Below are 17,173 nucleotides of genomic sequence, written 5' to 3' on the forward strand. Positions count from 1 at the left end.
AGCCTAGGCGACCTCTTCCTTTGTTGAGAAGGAAGTTAGCAGGGGTTAAGGGTTACTGGATGGCATCACTGACTCGATGGACGTGAGTCTGAGTGAACTCCGGGAGTTGGTGATGGACAGGGAGGCCTGGCGTGCTGCGATTCATGGGGTTGCAAAGAGTTGGACGTGACTGAGCGACCGAACTGAACTGAACTGAAGGGTTAAGGAAAATAAACAACGAGGAGACATTCTCTGTGATTGAATCAGCAGGATGAAAGGGATTTTTGGTGTTTAGTTGGTATTCCTTCCATGCTACCTAGAGCCCTGGCTGACCACCTGCCTTGGGCTCTTGGGTCTCAGAAGCTGGCACGGGCATCTCAGCCGCCCTGAACCGGAAGCAGAGCTTACCATCTGTCTGAGGAGCGCCATCAGGGAGGGCCTCGGGGCTCTGCGTTCTTCTCTCCTGGGTGCTTCTTCTGCGGGATCGGGTGTGCGCTCTCCTTCTTCGCCGAGATCCACTGTTTGTAAGGCTGACTCTACTTCTTCAGACTTTACAGCCTCTACTGGTGACTCACACACCACCTGGATTGTTCGGCCAGGTGATAAGACAGTGGGGAAAAAAAACCATCCCCAGACATGCTTTATACAGTGGGTCCTGGCTGTCCCCGCACCCACATGGTTGCTGCAGTTTGCAGCCTGCAGCCCTTTCTACACGGGCATGTCGTCAGGAAGTACCCGCCACACCACGTGCTCTCCAAAGACGGATTCAGAAGAGGCAAACGTCCTGCCCGGTGAAGCCACACGCTCCGGCTGAGGACGCCCTTTTAGGAAAGGCGCGTCACCGCGCATTCGGTACCTTTTCACTCTATTAGACGCTATTAGACCCTATTAGATTTGGGCTCCCGTAGAGGAGAGTCACACTCGGCTTACGGGAAAATCGGGCGTCACCACTGGCTTGAGAGTCCGAAGCTGAGACGGTGGCAGGACGGTCCCCACCGCACAGCCTAGCTCCCCACCGCGGAGAGAAACCCCCGCCTCGCGGAAAGGATGGCGGGAAGCCCTCTCTTCCATGGCCTCGACTTCTCAGTACCACTTCCCACTCCTCCTCAGACGAGCCACTTGCTCCTGTTGCTTCACTGGAGTCCCTGCTCTCAGAAGCAGGGAGAACTCGGCAAAGGCACGCTAAGCCCCGCACGGTCCCCAGTGAGCTGTCTGAGCGGTTGGCTGACGCGGGGCTGAGACAGGAGCCCTGCCCTTAGACAACTCACCTGAGCCCCGACTCCAGACCTGTCTGTCTGCATCGCCTCACTCGCTCTGCGCTGTGCTCGCTACACCTGGGGCAGCTTTTGTGTTTGCATTTGTCCTGGCAACAGGACATCTGGCCTGGAGAGAGTTTTATAGCTTCCTTTTTGTTTCCGCAGGCAGGGGTTGGCAAACTTCTACCAAATTCTTTCCAGAGTCTGCTTGGGGATGGCCCCTGAGCTAAGAATAGATTCTACATTTTTAAAGGGTTGGAAAAATTGTTTAAAAAGATGGAAAAATTGGCAACAGAAACCCTATGTAGCCAGCAAAATCTGAAACATTCACTATCTGGCCATTTCCACAAACGCTTGCCATCTCTGCCTCAGAGAGAAGTCTCTAGAGTCAATGGCATCTCTGCATTTGTTTTGGCTGGTACCAGACCCCTAGCCTCCTCCAAATTCTTTTCTTGCTGTTAGAGTTGAGGGGAGGGGAACAGAGTCATTTCCAGAAACACAGCATGATTGTGGAGAAAATATTTTCCTTTCTTCATGCAGAAAATATCACTGGTTGGTAAATAACCCAAATGATCTGAATTGAGAAGGACCCTTCATTCTATACTGTCAGTTGAAGCAAGAAGGCATCCATCAACAAACCAACATACACACATCCTAAAATACGGCAATTAAATCGTAGCACTCTCTCCCCACCTTCCGTTTCTTAGGGTATTGACGAGTTCCAGCATTTCCTCTTCGTAATCTAAGATCTAGGTTGGGGAATTATAAAGTCAAAAGTCCCAGGATGCAAGGTAGGTGGCGTCAGCATGGACTGACCAGGCCTAAGACAAAAAAGGAGGGGACTGTGGCAAACGAAAGTAAGTTGTCCCGTCCAAAGATGTGAAGAGGCTGAAAGTACTGCACTGGCCAACAAAGCATGTTTGTAATGAGGTTTCTGCTGCTGGGATGCTGAACTTTGACCCAGGCCTGTCTTTAGGAAACCAGGCATTGACTAGGGCCAACTAAGAGACTGGATTGGCGGTCAAGTGTGGTCCTGGAGTTCTACATCCGGGACTGACTTAATTCAATTTCATTTCTGTAAAATAAATTCCAGCCGAAGAGTTGGCAGTCTGCTACAGTGACTATGAGTGCGGCGTCCAGCGCCAGCCAGCCTGGGCCTAAATCCAGACTCTGCCCCTCCCAGGGGCTCTAAGCCAAGGTCCCCACTCAACGTCCCTGCACCTTGGTTTTCTCATTTCTTGATGGGGATAGTATGACACATCAGAAAGTTGTTTTGAGAATTACATCAGGCAACATATTTAAAGTTCTTAGAACTGTGCCTGACACACAGGAAGCATTCAGTTAATACCAGTGGTTGTCACTTTGAGAGTGTGGGCATGAATTATCTGGCATCGCCCACCATGCACGACTCCACTGTTTAGGAAAGATATCAACAACTATGTCTTATTATGTCAGATGCGCAAGGTATTTTTAATATGTTACCTCAGTAAAGGACTACTGAGTTACTCAAGCAAGCTCAGTCTAGTCTACAGATGAAGCATCTGAATGAGCGAATGACATACCAACAGGTAATTAGCCATTTCAATGAGGATGGAGCTGTTTACCAGTAACCAAATATCTAATACTGTCTTAACAAATAACAGTATGGAACAGGACGTTATGGGGTTGGCTTGGTGGCTCCACAAAGTTTCTAAGAACCCGGGCTCTTGCTACCCTCCGACTCTGCCATTCTTGGCTTTCCACCCTTTTATTTGCTACCTTATGGGCATAAAGTAGCTGCCACAGCCTCAGGTATCACATCCTAAACCCAATGTCCTAAGAAGGAAGGAAGGTCACAACCAAAAATTTTCTCCAAGTGAATTTCTGTATTTTGATCCTCTAACTCAGAGTACATCTCATTGGCCAAACGTAGGTCACATTCTTATCCCTAGATTAATTATTGCTGAAGAAAATGGGATTTGGTTTAGACAAATCACAACCAAATACTTGGGGCTGTGGTAGTGACCAAGCTTACCTAAGATCAAGGGGAAAAGGGTGCAGGAATGAGAAATGGCCGTTAGGTAGGTAATGAACAGAGACTAACTCACTGTCTGGGTTTAGAATTTTTGTGTGGTTGAACCAGCAAGTTACCTGTGTGTGTGCGTGTGTGTGTGTGTGTGTGGTGTAGGGACAAGAGGGCAATTACTCATATGATAAAATGACCATATGGCAATAACTTTGTAAATCAACTTTGAGTGGCAATGGTTTCTTGCTGGGCCTTTCCAAATGTCAAGAGGTGTCACCTTATAAATCCTAGCCCACAGTCCATTCTTTGAAACACAACTGTTTCAATAGGGAAAAAAGAGACTTCTGGAGACTCTCATTAGCTTTGAAGTCAGGCCAAGAAGTTGGCTTGCAGCAGCCAAGGGGAAAAAAAAGATCCATTAACATCCAGTGTGGAAATCTAGAAGGATTTGAGCTAAGTGAGGATCTTATTTACATATACAGACATGAGAATTTGATTTTTATTTGGATAGTTTTCTGATTTCTTTCCAGGCCAGAGCTTTGGAAAAAATGCTATTCCTTATTCAGAATATATGACTGCCTCTGAACATTTTAACTGGGTGTGATGGGCATAGTGAAACCCAGATTTGCACTCTATTTTAGAATTAAATCTCTTTTGCTTGATTTCAACTGTCTTTCAGTTGCTAAGTCATGTCCAATGTTTTGCAACCCCATAGTCTGTAGCTCACCAGGCTTCTCTGTCCATAGGGTCATGTCCAGGCAGGCATACTGGTGTGGGTTGCCATTTCCTTCTGCACCGGATCTTCCCAGACCAGGGACTGAACCCTCATCATCTGCATTGGCAGGTGGATTCTTCACCACTGAGCTACCAGGGAGGCCCTTGGTTTCAGTAGGGCATGTTATATGTTGCAGGAAGATGGCTAGTGCAGTTCACACCGACAATACACATTTCAGCAAAACACTTCACTTTTGCCTCTAATATTATACCATATTTACTCTTGAAATTTGGTTTATATAGTTTTTACTAGAGCTATGAGTTTCAGAAAGTGATTTATAGCAAAATAGGTTTCCTCCACTTAAACTTCACCTATGCCATGATAATATTGACAATTTTTATTTTAGACTTTTTTTAGATTCTTTCTGATTTGATTTATAACCTGTCATTTATAACCTGTTACTTGACTGCAAAGATATTGTAGTGATTTTACCTTTATACCCAACTCACAGCTGATACACAGCATAAGTGAAGGGGGGAAAAGGATTTTTGCTACTGAAAACCCCTCGGGCTGGGGCTTGGTTGTTACTGCAATACAACCCGGCCGATGCTGACTAATAAAGCATGCAAACCCATTTAAGTCAATGAAAAAGAACAAATTCCAGGCCATGTAGGGTTGCTGCTGGACGGGTCTCTCCTTTATTCTGCACTGACTGACGTGCTGTTGAAAATCTGAGAAAGTAGCCAGGCCAGAAGGCTAAGCCAAGGGAGAGCGTGAGGGCCAACAGATTTCACTTTCTTTTTCTCCAGGTAGAGCTGGGTGTTCTCTCACTTGCAACTGACAACTTCCTCACTAAGAAAAACAACCGAACTACCTGTTCCCCTGATGGCAGAGCTTCTTGGGAAGGAAAGCTCTTCTCCCCTCATGAGTTAGAACACGACTTCAGGTTAACCAGTGTTCCAGATGTTTTCAGATTATAATGAAAGGATTCAATATTCTCTGTAATTGGGATAAATAAAAACTTGCCCCTGATAGAACCAGAGGTTTATTCTATGAAAAGAGTTCATTGGTTTAAAAAACCTTACTTTTCTTTTCATGAAAAAATTTGAAATCACTCTGCTCTTTGATTTGGGCTGGTTGATAGGTCAGTTTGGGGAACTCATGGTAGAGATATTTTTTTAAAGTAAATTCAACCACATTTTAGCCATAAGAAGTTGCGAGTGAAAGGGCTCTTGTAACGTGGTTAACGACACCTATTTGTCCCGTTCTGAAAGTTTAGAGTACAGTCCATTGCTTTGACTACCACCACCTCTTTTGCTCAGGAGAAGGAAATTAAACTGATTAATTGTTTTTCATACATCTTCACTCCATGTAGACACTGAGTCAGCTGGGAGGTGTGTAATTTCCCGAGGAAGTAGAAACCCTGATCCCTGGGAAGCGCCCACTTCCTGGTGTTACACCGCATGTGCACTGACGTTCCTGCAGGGGGCGGTAGACTTCCTGCAAAAGGCCCTGAGCTGACTCCACTCTGCCCTCACGGCAGCAGCCATAGACTGGGCAAAGGAAGGAAGGTGTCTGTGTTCTAATAAAACTTTATCTATAAACGCTGAAATTTGAATTTTGTATAATCTTCATATATCACAAAATATTATTCTTCTTTTGATTTTTTTTCCCAACCATTCAAAATGTAAGACCCATTCTTTCTTAGCCTGTGGGTCACACAAACACAGGTGATGGGCTAGATTTGGCCCGTGAACTGCAGTTTGCCAACCCCTGAATTACTGAGTTCTTTTGTGTTTCAGGCATTATTCATGTAATTCTCACAAGAATAAGGATTCTTACAAGCGGTAAGTCATATTATTACGGCCATTTAAGAGATGAGGAAACTGAGGTCCGAAAGGTGGCACAGCCTGGGGTGATGGGGCCAAGATCACAACGCACTTACCGTATTCTTTTCAACTAGTTGTCAATTAGGAGATGAAATGTGGAATCTTACAATGAGAACATTACGGGTAGGGCTAAGCAATTTAAAGCATTTTAAAATGCTTCTTTATTTTCTTGACAAAATATTTTGCGTTCGCTTGCATCTCGATCTGATTTTGTGTTATCTTTTGGTATCAATCATTTAACTCTAATTCATGTTATTTTTGTGTTCTAAATTTCACAGTAGAAAATAAGATGCTTTATATTTGCCAGTTAGAGATCTGCTCTGCACTTGCATATGCAAGCTGCAAGAGACACGGGATTCCTCAGGATTCCTACACACAGGCATACAAAAAGACGTTCCACTTCAAAAAACATGGAACTTGGAAGCTAACAGATGCTTTGGATTTAACATGCAGCTTTTAAATTTAAAGTTCCTGGGAAGAAGACTCAAAGAGTTCCCCCTTGTAGGGTGCTGAAATGGAGAGTTAGATTCTTTAGAAAATAGCCAGTAATACTCATGAGAATTTTCTGGAGTTACAAGAGTCCTGAGGTTTACAGGCTAGTAAGTTTGGCTCCAAAAAGGGGGAGGGAGAAGGGGAAGAGAGGGAGAGAGAAGGAAGGAAGAAGGAAGACAGGAAGGAGGGACGGAGGAAAGAGAAAGAAGCAACAACAGGACAAAGCAGATTCCAAAGCGCTCTCTCCCAGCAAGAATTACGACACAGCCATTCCAATTTTCACTCCACACCACAGACAACATTTCTGGACATATTTGGATTTCCGACTTCTGCTCAGTTCCAGCAATTAAATAAAAGTGAAAACACAAGCCCCGTCCATGGCAAGCAAACAAGAGACATCTCGGAAGAGCCAAACATATTTTGCTTTGGCAAAATGGTAACAATCAGTTTCTATCTTAAGGAGTTGTGAGCCCACTTTTAACATTTTTTCCAAAGACTGCACTTCTTTTAGAGCAGACAGCTGCTGCTTTGGGTCTGACACTCCCGAGGCCAATTTGTTCATCTCCCTGAAACATGTTTTGGAATGATACATTTGTGTGATGGCTTACACGGAGCCATCTTCTTAGACATGAATGCACTGTCTTGAAAGTCTTGACCATCACTCTTGGAAATTAAAGCCCCCAAAGAGAGTGAGGCTCAACTTGTGTCTGTCAAGTGTAGACCCATGGAGTCAGCTCTCCTGCCCGAGAGAATGTCTCACAGCATCTAGTGCAGCAGTATGCTCTGATGCCTGGGTACCTGTCCTGGGTACCACCCACGGTTAGTAGAGAATCTAGGTTGCCATGGAAATAAAAGCGAAAGAGCAATCCAAGTAAAAGGAAGCAGAGGGTGCAGTATCATGTCCCTTAAGGAAGGAGCAAGATGTTCTTGGCTTGAGTAGACTCTTTCAGCCCCTAAATGGTAACAAATGCTAAATGCGTGCTCTGATTCTGCATTTTATCTGCATTGATTCAATGGGCATTACAACTATTGATCCAAAGTCATTCCCCCATAGTCACTAATCACGTGAAAGGGTGAAAGAGTCTACAGCGGATGAATCACACTTGGAGCAAGTGAGAACCCACAACCCCAGAGCTGACGTGCCCAGGGGTCCCTCACGCCAGAGGCGAACATGGAATGATTCTGTCATTTCGTGTGTAACTTACATTCTCCTCTGCACCTGTGGGGACTGAATCCTCTTTAACTGACTAAAGGGAAGATAAAAACAAAAGCAAGAGTTAGGATGTTACCAGACAGGGCCAACGGCTTTCTGGTGCCATTTTTGGGTACTGCTTGTGCACACCTTGTTCCAAGAAGAACTCAAACGAGGCTAATACAAATATAAACAGCGTAAATTAAAGGATGTATTTTAAAATGCAATGAAGGAACAATAAACATACAGACGCAGCCTGACTACAAATGGAGTGACGAGGGGATGCTACAGAAAACACAAACGGCGGCCTTGGCTGAGGGCCAGTTTTAATAACACGCGTGCCTTGACAGTTCCTGGTAGCTGTTGAAGAGAGGGACCTACGATCTGTCACACGAGATAGTCACTGTTGGGTAAGAGCATGAGCTGCTCCGGAAAATTCTGGTATTATGTCCAGAGCAATCCATCCCATGATCCTCTGAGAGGAAGCAGGCACTGATGTCATTAGCAGGGTCCTCAGCCTTATCCTGATGGTCGGGCGGTGGCCAGCATCTGAAGCTGCTTCTTACCAGCCTTCGATGTGGGCCAAGGTCATTGCGCCAAAGAACAATCTGGTTAAAATGTTTCTATGGAGGGCCAGAGGGCTGGGGTCCAACATATCGAGCTTCAAACCCTGTTAATCCCTGCAGTAATTCTAGCATCTCAGTCCTGCCCCAGATAGGAGAGGTATTACCAAATTCTCTCCAAGGTCAATGTCACAATCATCCTATCGGTTTGACAAGCTCCAACCTGAGAGTTCGTCTTTGCATACTTCTTGCAGTTGTTCTGACGCATTGAGGTGGGCGGGTGGTGGTTACAGGCCACTGCGAGACTCACTTGTCAGAGCTGGATTCTCTTCCCAGAAAAGTAAGCTTGAACAAAATATTTTACAAATAACTCCAGGGTGTTCATAGACCCTTGCATCTCTTCTCTTGGACGCCAGGGCAAGAACTCTTTCTATGTCGGTGTTTATTTATTTATTTCTCTTTGCCTTTGCTGGGTCTCTGTTGCTGCCCCCAGCTTCTCTCCAGTCGTGGCGAGCAGGGGCTGCTCTCGAGTTGCGGGGCCAGGACTTCTCACTGCGGTGGCTTCTCTTGTTGCGGATCGTGAGCTTCAGCAGCTGTGGGACGTGGGCTCAAAGGCTTGGCTCCTGGGCTCTAGATCACAGGCTCAACAGTTGTGACGCACGGGCTTAGTTGCTCCGAGGCATGTGAGATCTTCAGGGATTGAACCCGTGTCTCCTGCATTGGCAGGAGGATTCTTTACCACTGAGCCATCAAGGAAGCCCCATCTATGTCGATTTTGTCCCAAGCCCTGCCTTTATTTTTACCTAGAAAACATGCAGCGTGCAAGAGAGAAGGGACCTGACATTTACAAACATATCCTCTTTATCTGGCGCTTTGTAAACATCATCTGACTTAAAGCAGTCCCAAGCGGTCAGTATGCTGATCTTCACTTACACAGCAAGAAACAAAGTACAGAGAGCTGGAGTCACTTGTTTAGATGATAAAACTAGAAAATGATGGAAATGGTTCCAGAAGCCAGTTTTTCCCCCTGTCATGATGATTTGAAGGATCAGACATTTTTTGGTAACTGTGTGAGCTTCTCTTCTACCAGAGCTTTCTCTCTAGATGAGATCTTCAGATTTGACCACTAATTTCTACTTATCTTCTTCTCACACTGAAGCTTACCTGAGCACAGAAAAATATCCCTAAAATGGATTGTGGGTTTTCTGGAAGCTTCTGATTGTTGGAAAATCATAGAACATTCAGAAGCAATTGCAAGTAGTGTAGCTGTCTTGGAACCACACCCCTTCTTCCCGAGACCACTCGGGTACTGTTTAATCCTATGGAAAGGCAAAGAATTATATGATATTTTAAGCAGACTGCCTTAAAGCTGACCCAAAAAAGTTTCAAGAGTCAACATACTGTGCACACTGAGCTGAAAAAACCCTCCCACCACGTGAGAACAGCCCTGCTGGCTTTCCAGGCGCTCTCTGCTGCGCGGGGGGCTGGAAGGAGACTGGTTTGTGCGCTGGGTTCCTGTGTTGGGAAAGTTCTTGGCCGTTGACGGCTCACTGTTTTCCAGAGGAAGCTGAAAGCTGGGTGCAGGTGAGGCTGAGATGCGAAGGGACGCCTCCAGACAGCGAGGCTTTCGTCATCTTCATCACGGCTCCGCTCCTCCCGATCCTGCTAATGTTTCGGGAGTTGGCGTTGTAAGTATCGTCTGTTCCTAAAGATATGGCTGTCTCCTACTTTAAAGCTATACTACCCAGGAAAACACTCCTTATGTTGGGAATTAGTCCAGTGGACCATTTCTCAAAGTAATCTGCATACTGTTTTCACAATTCTTGACCTGTCCGTGTACCATCTATATTTACTTGATATTTTTCTTTAAGTTGACTATCTTTTCATTTAAACAAATGTATTTAAAAAGAAAACAGCTTAACATGAACATCATATGAACGTCCTCCCCGTAACCAGAAGAACGTATTAAAACCACTGCAATGTGTAACGGTGCTCATCAAATTCTAATTATTTTTAAGTCTTTGTTAAAAAGAGAGATCATCAAGTGTAAACGCAGTTAAAAAATGCTTCTTAATACCAAGAAGAGATCTTATAATTAATGTCACCAGAGGAAATGGAGTAGAATGGAAAGAAGATAACTTTGCATCCCATGATGGATTAAATGTTTAGAGTTGTCTCCTGGAGCCATTCAAAACCATCTTGCACTCTCCATTTGCACACTGGCTTACGGGCATAACCTTCAAGAGGGGGAAAGTTGAAATATCCGGTTAGAAGGACCCCAAATCGGGTAATGAGACACGAGGGTCTTGTTGCCCTTTAGGGTTTGACACACATACGGCAACCTGCTCAGAATCCAAGTCCTGAGCGTCTTGGACAGTGGGGTCAGGTTCAAATTCACTGCTGCAGCTGTGCAGCCTCGGGCAAGTCAACCGCGTCTCTCTGAACCTCAGTTCACACACCAAAAGTGGGTGATTAGACGGTTGTTCTGAGGAAACACACAATAAAGCCTGTGAAGGGAGAGTCATGCCCGAGGCAGACCTGAGACTCATCTGCGTCTGCGGGCTGGGGTCCGGCCACAGGGCAGCTCCTCCCAGTGCAGATGTCGGGACCTTCCTTTCCGCGGGTGAAGGAGATGCCGCGAGGTGCATGTAGGGCGGTAAGAACAACTCGAACCATGTTGCAATGAGGGTTCAGGTGTGTGCAGTCTTTTCTAGAAGTCAGGGGGTACGGGAGGAGCAGAAATAAAAATTTTCAGAAATGGGAAGAGAACTCATCTGTGGAAGTAAGGACTCTGGGGGAGCCAGCATCCTGCAGGAGTAGTTTTGGGGAGGACACCGGTGGTTGGAGAGCCCCTTACCCAACCCAGCTCAGCTGCCCTCGAGCTGGGTGTGCCCTGGGGAGAAGCAGGCTGCATGGGTGCCAAGGGTCTCTCTTCCCTGAGCAGCTGCTCCCGGAGCTGAGCTTCACACAGAGAGTTTTCTCCACCGCCTCTCGAGTGGCAGGGGGGCGGCGGCAGGCTCCGAGGACATCAGCAAAGCATCGGGTCAGTTGGCGTGGACCTTCTCCTTGGTGGCTCTGGGGGCAGTGGTGCGGTTAGTGAGTGATCACCAGGAGGAGCACAGAAGAGGCCTCAGCTGAGTCATGATCACCTTTCTTACAGTCCTAGAACTATCTGAATGGGTGAGTAGGCGTGCGGATTTACGTGCTTCAGTGTGTGGAAATGGCTGGTGTGACGGTGAGGTATGTGAGGCGCCTAGCACAGCGCTTGCACAGAGTATGCGCTCAATGAATGGAAGGGATTTTTGCACATGCTGGGGAGAAGTGGCATCATCTCAGCCTGTCTGACCTACTTAAGGCTTTTCTTAGGGAACCCCCTACATGGTTGATGGGAATGTATACTGGTTACTGGCGCAGCCATTATGGCAGATAGTGTGGAGCTCCCTCAAAAACTAAAAACAGGGTTGCTGTATGATCCAGGAATCCCGCTCCTGGGCATATATGCAGACAAAATTCTAATTCAAAAGCATACGTGCACCCTATATTCACAGAAGCAGTATTCACAATAGTCAAGACGTGGAAGAAATCTAAATGTCCATCAACAGATGAATGGATAAAGAAGATGCAGTACACACACACACACACCCACGCTGAAATGCCACTCAGTCATAAAAACAATGAAATACCGCCATTTGCAACAAGATAGATGGACCTAGAGATGAGCGACTAAGTGAGGGAGGCAGACGAAGATAAACATCACGTGACGTCACTTACACGTGGAGATGAGCGACTAAGTGAGGGAGTCAGACGAAGATAAACATCACATGACGTCACTTACACGTGGAGATGACCACACTAAGTGAGGGAGTCACTTGATAACATCACATGACGTCACTTACACGTGGAATCTGAATATGACACAAACAAACTTGTCAGTGAAACAGACAGACTCACAGACACAGAGGACAATCTGTGGTCGCCAAGAGCGAAGAGGGGTGGGGAGGGATGGAGAAGAAGTTTGGGATTAGCAGACGGAAACGATCACACAGAGACCAGACAAGCAATGAGGTCCTACTGTATAGCACACGGGACTATGTTCTATGTCCTGTGATGAACCAGAAAAGAATATGATACAGAATGTATAACGTGAAAGTGAAAATGCTAGTCGCTCAGCTGCGTCCAGCTCCTTGCAACCCACGGACGGTAGCCCACCAGGCTCCTTGGTCCATGGGATTCTCCAGGCAAGAATACTGGGGTGGGCTGCATTCCCTTCCCCAGGGGATCTTTCTGACCCAGGGATTGAACCTGGGTCTTCCACATTGTAGGCAGATTCTTTACCATCTGAGCCACCAAGGACTTTGCCGTTTAGCAGAAATTAACTTTAATAAAATACATTTAAAAAAACGTTTCTTGATTAGTATCATGTTGCTTTTAAAACTCCCTTGTATCTGGTCCAGACACATGGTTGTTCCTGAATCCCTTTGGAAGAGACATTTCTAACACTGCTCTTGGGTTATACTAAGTTCTAGCGCTGGAACGGGTAACCGGATGGCGTGGCTCTGTTAAAATATGTGACGACCTGCTCCCATCAGGACGGTGGCACATTGAACTGCATTAAACAAAAAGCCCAGGACATCCTAACTTCCGCCCCTCGTGCCAGTATTTTGAGATCCTTATTGCTTATATTTTAGATTGCATTAATGAGCCCACCCAGCTCATAAACTTGATCAATGTGCTTCACAGTTTATTGACCAAGTTGCAAATAAAAACTGTGAATAAACAGGCCTGAGGCCAGATCCAGACGCCGCCCCAAAGACAGCTTCTTGCGTGTGGTTCTCATCCTCTAATAAACATTCTTTGTCAGCCTGCTTCTCCCCATCTTGTGAACATGCCTCAGATGCAACTCTACAGAACTGGAGAAAAATAGTAATACTAACAAAGATAATAATAAAACCCCACATTATTGGGCTATGTGTTAGGCAGCAGGCTAATATATATTTTTTTACATTAGTATTCCATGTCAGTTTGCAAAGCGGACACAGACCCCCTGTAATTTATAGGTCTCTGTTCCAATACCCATTAAACTGTAGCTTTTATTCTAAAACCGTGCCTCCCTTTGAAGTTTGAGGTGTGTCTCTAATTCTCCTTCAAAGCTGACATCCCGGAGCTCACATTTAATGTATATCTGTTACCAGCATGGTTTCCGTGCTGAATACACGATGACAAAGTCATCCAACAACTTCTGCTTTTTCTCCTCCTCTTTCCCACATGGCAAAAGCCCACGAGCTGAGGACCCAGCAGGACCAGATTCCAATTCATCATTTCCATTGCCAGGGAGTACGCTCTGGTGGCTAATCTTTGAGGAAGAGGAGAGACGACTAACTCTTCCACATTGGGAATAGGTGCGGGGAGGGAATTCAGACAGGAATGAGAATCGGAGGGCACCACAACTCACTTCAAAAGGAAAGAAGACAGAATGATTCTAGAATGCAAGGTTGATCTCGGCACAGCAGGGTTGTCAAGCCCCTCAGTCAGAGGAACACGATAAGGTGTGGCAAGCACACACACCGAGGATGGGATTCTCATTCAAACCTCAAAACCAGAAACGCTTCAATCCTCTTCAACCAACTGGACATCTGGCTATTATCTAGTGAGTTTAAAGTTGTCCAGCTTTGTTAACAACGACAAATACCCAGTTTGAAATCTAAAGGATCTGGTTTGGACATTTATATTGCTGAGAATACCGATCTAAATGGCACATGTACTTCTCATATAAACTCGATTTACAAGAGCACCTCTCCTTTAAAGGGCAGTGCAGTTCTTAAAGGAATGTTTCTTTAAAATGCTGTCACATGGCAGCCCTTCAGCCAGCAGACACCCTGTTGCTACCGGGTCTTCCAGAAGCACCAGCTGGATCATGTGGCAGCTGCTCTGCGTTCACTGACTTCACCGTGGATCTTAAGGAAGACCTTTTCTATCAGGTCTGAATGCTTAAGCCCGTCGTTCAAGTGCTCCCATAGTTATCCAGACCTGGCCAGCCTTTTCCTGGTTTACTTATGTATTTTGTGGCTGCACCATACAAGCAGGCGGGATCTTAGTTCCCGGACCAGGGATCAAACCCCTGCCCCTGGCATTGGGAGTGTGGTCTTAGCCACCGGACCACCAAGGAAGTGCCCACGCTGGGCTGTCTAAAGGGATCCCAGTGGACTCCGGGATTCCCTTTCTGAGACAAATAAGCCATGTGATCAGAGGGATGTTTCCCTTCTCTTAGTCCACTCTGACGACCCTGGCTGCTCCCTCGTCTAAGCACCCGCGGCACTGGTAACCTGCGCTCCACGGATTAATGTCAGACTCCACACTTGACTATTTGGGAACGAAGCTGTCACTCCTCAAATGCCAGCCACTTTGTACCCATTTTCCGACTCCTCTCCCAGGTCATGAAAGGTAGGTATCACTTCCTATTTTCAGAGTTGAGGAAAGTGAGGCTTAGAGGGTTTAAATTCTTTGCTCACATTCAAATAGACAGTCACTGTCAGAGCTGAGATTTGATTATGTGTCTCTTTGGCTTCAGAGCTCACATTGTTTTTCTACTTCATCATTTGTCTCCCCCAAAGGAAAGTAGGAAAAGAGCCATTTTGAAGATACTCCAAATAAATGCATCATTTACCAACCGCATAGGCACGCACACACACAGGCGTGCATGTGTTCAGACATACGCTGTCCCTCCCAGTGGATTTCAGTCTCTCCATGGCAGCAGATGAGCCTGACGTTCCCTTAGCACCTCACGTGCTGTGGGCTCCAGAAGCTGCACTTGGATATTTAGGTTGTAACCAGCGATGTCCTACTTGAAGAAATGAGAGGAGCACTGTTCACTGAGCACTTACTACGTCTCAGATGCTCTCCGTGTAAATGACGGCCTCTCGTAACAACAGCATGAGACAGACATGGTCCGTATACTACAGGTAAGAAAATAAACGCTCGGAGGGGCCAAATCATTTGCCTAAAGTTACAGAACCCCATCTTTCTGATTCTGGCTGTTATGCCAACTTGCCATCCCCAAGGTTTTTTAAGATCAGCTATTCTGATCTTTTCATTCAACAAATGAGGAAAAACAAACCCAAACAGAGTAAGTAACTTTTGCAAGGTCACAGAGCAAATGGTATCCCAATTACTCTGAAAGGGTGCAGTTAGTCCACATAACTGGGCTTAAACATCTTTTTGGCAAGCATAACAAAATGTGAAATTAATTTTCTCAAAGGTTATTGTTGTTTATAATAAGAACTACTTTCGCAATCAAGACTATAAATCAAAATAATGTATAATTTCATATTGACAGCCTGTAGGGGAAAACTTCATTTCTGATGTTCCTAATTGCAGACTTAGAGACTTCGAAATTTGTTTATTTAAAAGCTTCTCAATTAAAAGAAAGCGAGCTTAGAGTTAGTGAAAATATCAGAATTTTCTAGTGTTTCTCTTTGCTCTCAAAAATTTTACAAGAATGGTTTTATAACCAAATCTTATTCTAATTTAAAAAAGACAAAGACTGCCATTTTGCTTCCTAGAAGAAATAAGCTCCTCCAAGAGAATGGAAGCTGCTAGAGGGCAGCGATCTGTTCCCTGATATTTTTTCAATGCCTAGGACCTGCACACACACACACACACACACACACACACACACACTAAAAAAAAATACTTAGCACAAACAGAGTGATTAAAACTGCTGTGGGATGAGTGAACCTCCCCCTCACTTCCATACAGATCTGTTTTCTCTGCATGCAAGAAGACAAGACAGGATTAGAGGTGACTGGTTTTCAGTTTCTCTTAACTTCATTGTTTGTGTGACCTCCTAGAGAAATAAAGCAGACGCTGGTGAAAGAACCAGCGAGACTAAAATAAGTGAGTACCTGAGCACCAAGTGCTCCTGACTTCTATTTTCAACAGGAAGAGCCGAAATTTCAAAGAGGAACTGACACATCTGTCATAGATGCCGATGATCAGGAAAGATAAAGCACGGGAGGTTTTTACATTTAGAAGCTTCCCCAGACTGGCTGGCACAGAGAGATGTCACAGTGGCCTGACTCACGCCGCACCCCTCCGAGCACGTGTGCGAGACGCAGGCGCCTCGGCCGCTGCTGTGTGACCCACAGGGCAGGGGTTTCACCCACGTTCCTTAGTCCTCACTCATTTCCATGACACGGGACTATTACTGTCTGCACTTCACAGATGAGGAAGCCGAGGCTCATGGAGGTGAACCGGGACTCAGAGTCTGATCTGACTCCAGATTTCAACCTGTATGTCAGTGCTCCTCAAACTTCCACCATTTCCAGCCTCCTGTGTAGTTTCAGCCACATTGCACGTACCCTGTGGGGCTTCCCTGGTGGCTCAGTGGTAAAGAAGCTGCCTCCCAGGGCAGGAGATGCAGGTTCGATCCCTGGGTCTGGGAAGATCCCCTGGAGGAGGAAATGGCATCCCACTCCTGTATTCTTCCCTGGGAAATCTCACGGACAGAGGAGCCTGGCGGGCTACAGTCCCCTGGGTCACAAGAGTCGGACACGACTGAGCTACTGAACAACGCCCCACCGGTGGCAGCTGTGGCCGAGAGCGGCTCCCGTCTCCCTGTGCGTGGGGCAGCCTCTGAGGGTCACGACTTCAGCGCCCACGACCTCTGCACTCCCCCGCTGCTCCTTGGCGGTGACCGAGTGCAGAGCGCTGGGAGCCTGACGCAGGACCCCCTGTGCGAGCTCTGCTTGGGCCCCGCTCAGCAGCACCCCCAGCCAGAGGCCCTCATGCCGCTCTGCCCCTCCCAGGCCCCGTAGCCTCTCCCCTCCCACACCTCCCCATGCCCTTTATCCTCCACAGTGGTTTTCCTCCAAGAGATATTCTACACATCAGCTCTGTCTTCATGTCAGCCTCCTGGGGGGACCCCAGTTTACCACTATTTACTCAGCACTGTTAGCTGTTCAGTCGCTAAGTCATGTCCATCTCTGTGACCCCACGGACTGCAGCACGCCAGGCCTCCCTGTCCGTCACCATCTCCCGGAGCTTGCTCAAACTCATGTCCATCGAGTCGGTGATGCGATCCAAC

The 17,173-nt window shown here is 46.4% G+C and overlaps 1 protein-coding gene across 16 annotated transcripts in view; it reads right to left on the reverse strand.

Annotated features, from left to right (window-relative positions):
• BCAS1 (brain enriched myelin associated protein 1) overlaps positions 1-17,173 on the reverse strand; it is a 99,692-nt gene that overhangs the window by 15,372 nt on the left and 67,147 nt on the right. For 7 of the 16 annotated variants that reach the window (XM_059892442.1, XM_059892445.1, XM_059892440.1 and 4 more), the window contains 2 exons: positions 7,542-7,583; positions 388-561 (listed from right to left, as the gene is read on the reverse strand). The exons of 5 other annotated variants lie outside the window; for them this stretch is intronic. In XM_059892442.1, coding sequence (XP_059748425.1) covers positions 388-561; positions 7,542-7,583 — 216 coding nt within the window. The remainder of the gene's footprint in view (positions 1-387; positions 562-7,541; positions 7,584-17,173) is intronic. 4 more of the 16 variants (XM_059892444.1, XM_059892441.1, XM_059892439.1 and 1 more) reach the window with 2 other exon arrangements.

Source organism: Bos taurus, chromosome 13 (genome assembly GCF_002263795.3).
Source record: "Bos taurus isolate L1 Dominette 01449 registration number 42190680 breed Hereford chromosome 13, ARS-UCD2.0, whole genome shotgun sequence".
Classification (NCBI taxonomy): Eukaryota; Metazoa; Chordata; class Mammalia; order Artiodactyla; family Bovidae; genus Bos; species Bos taurus.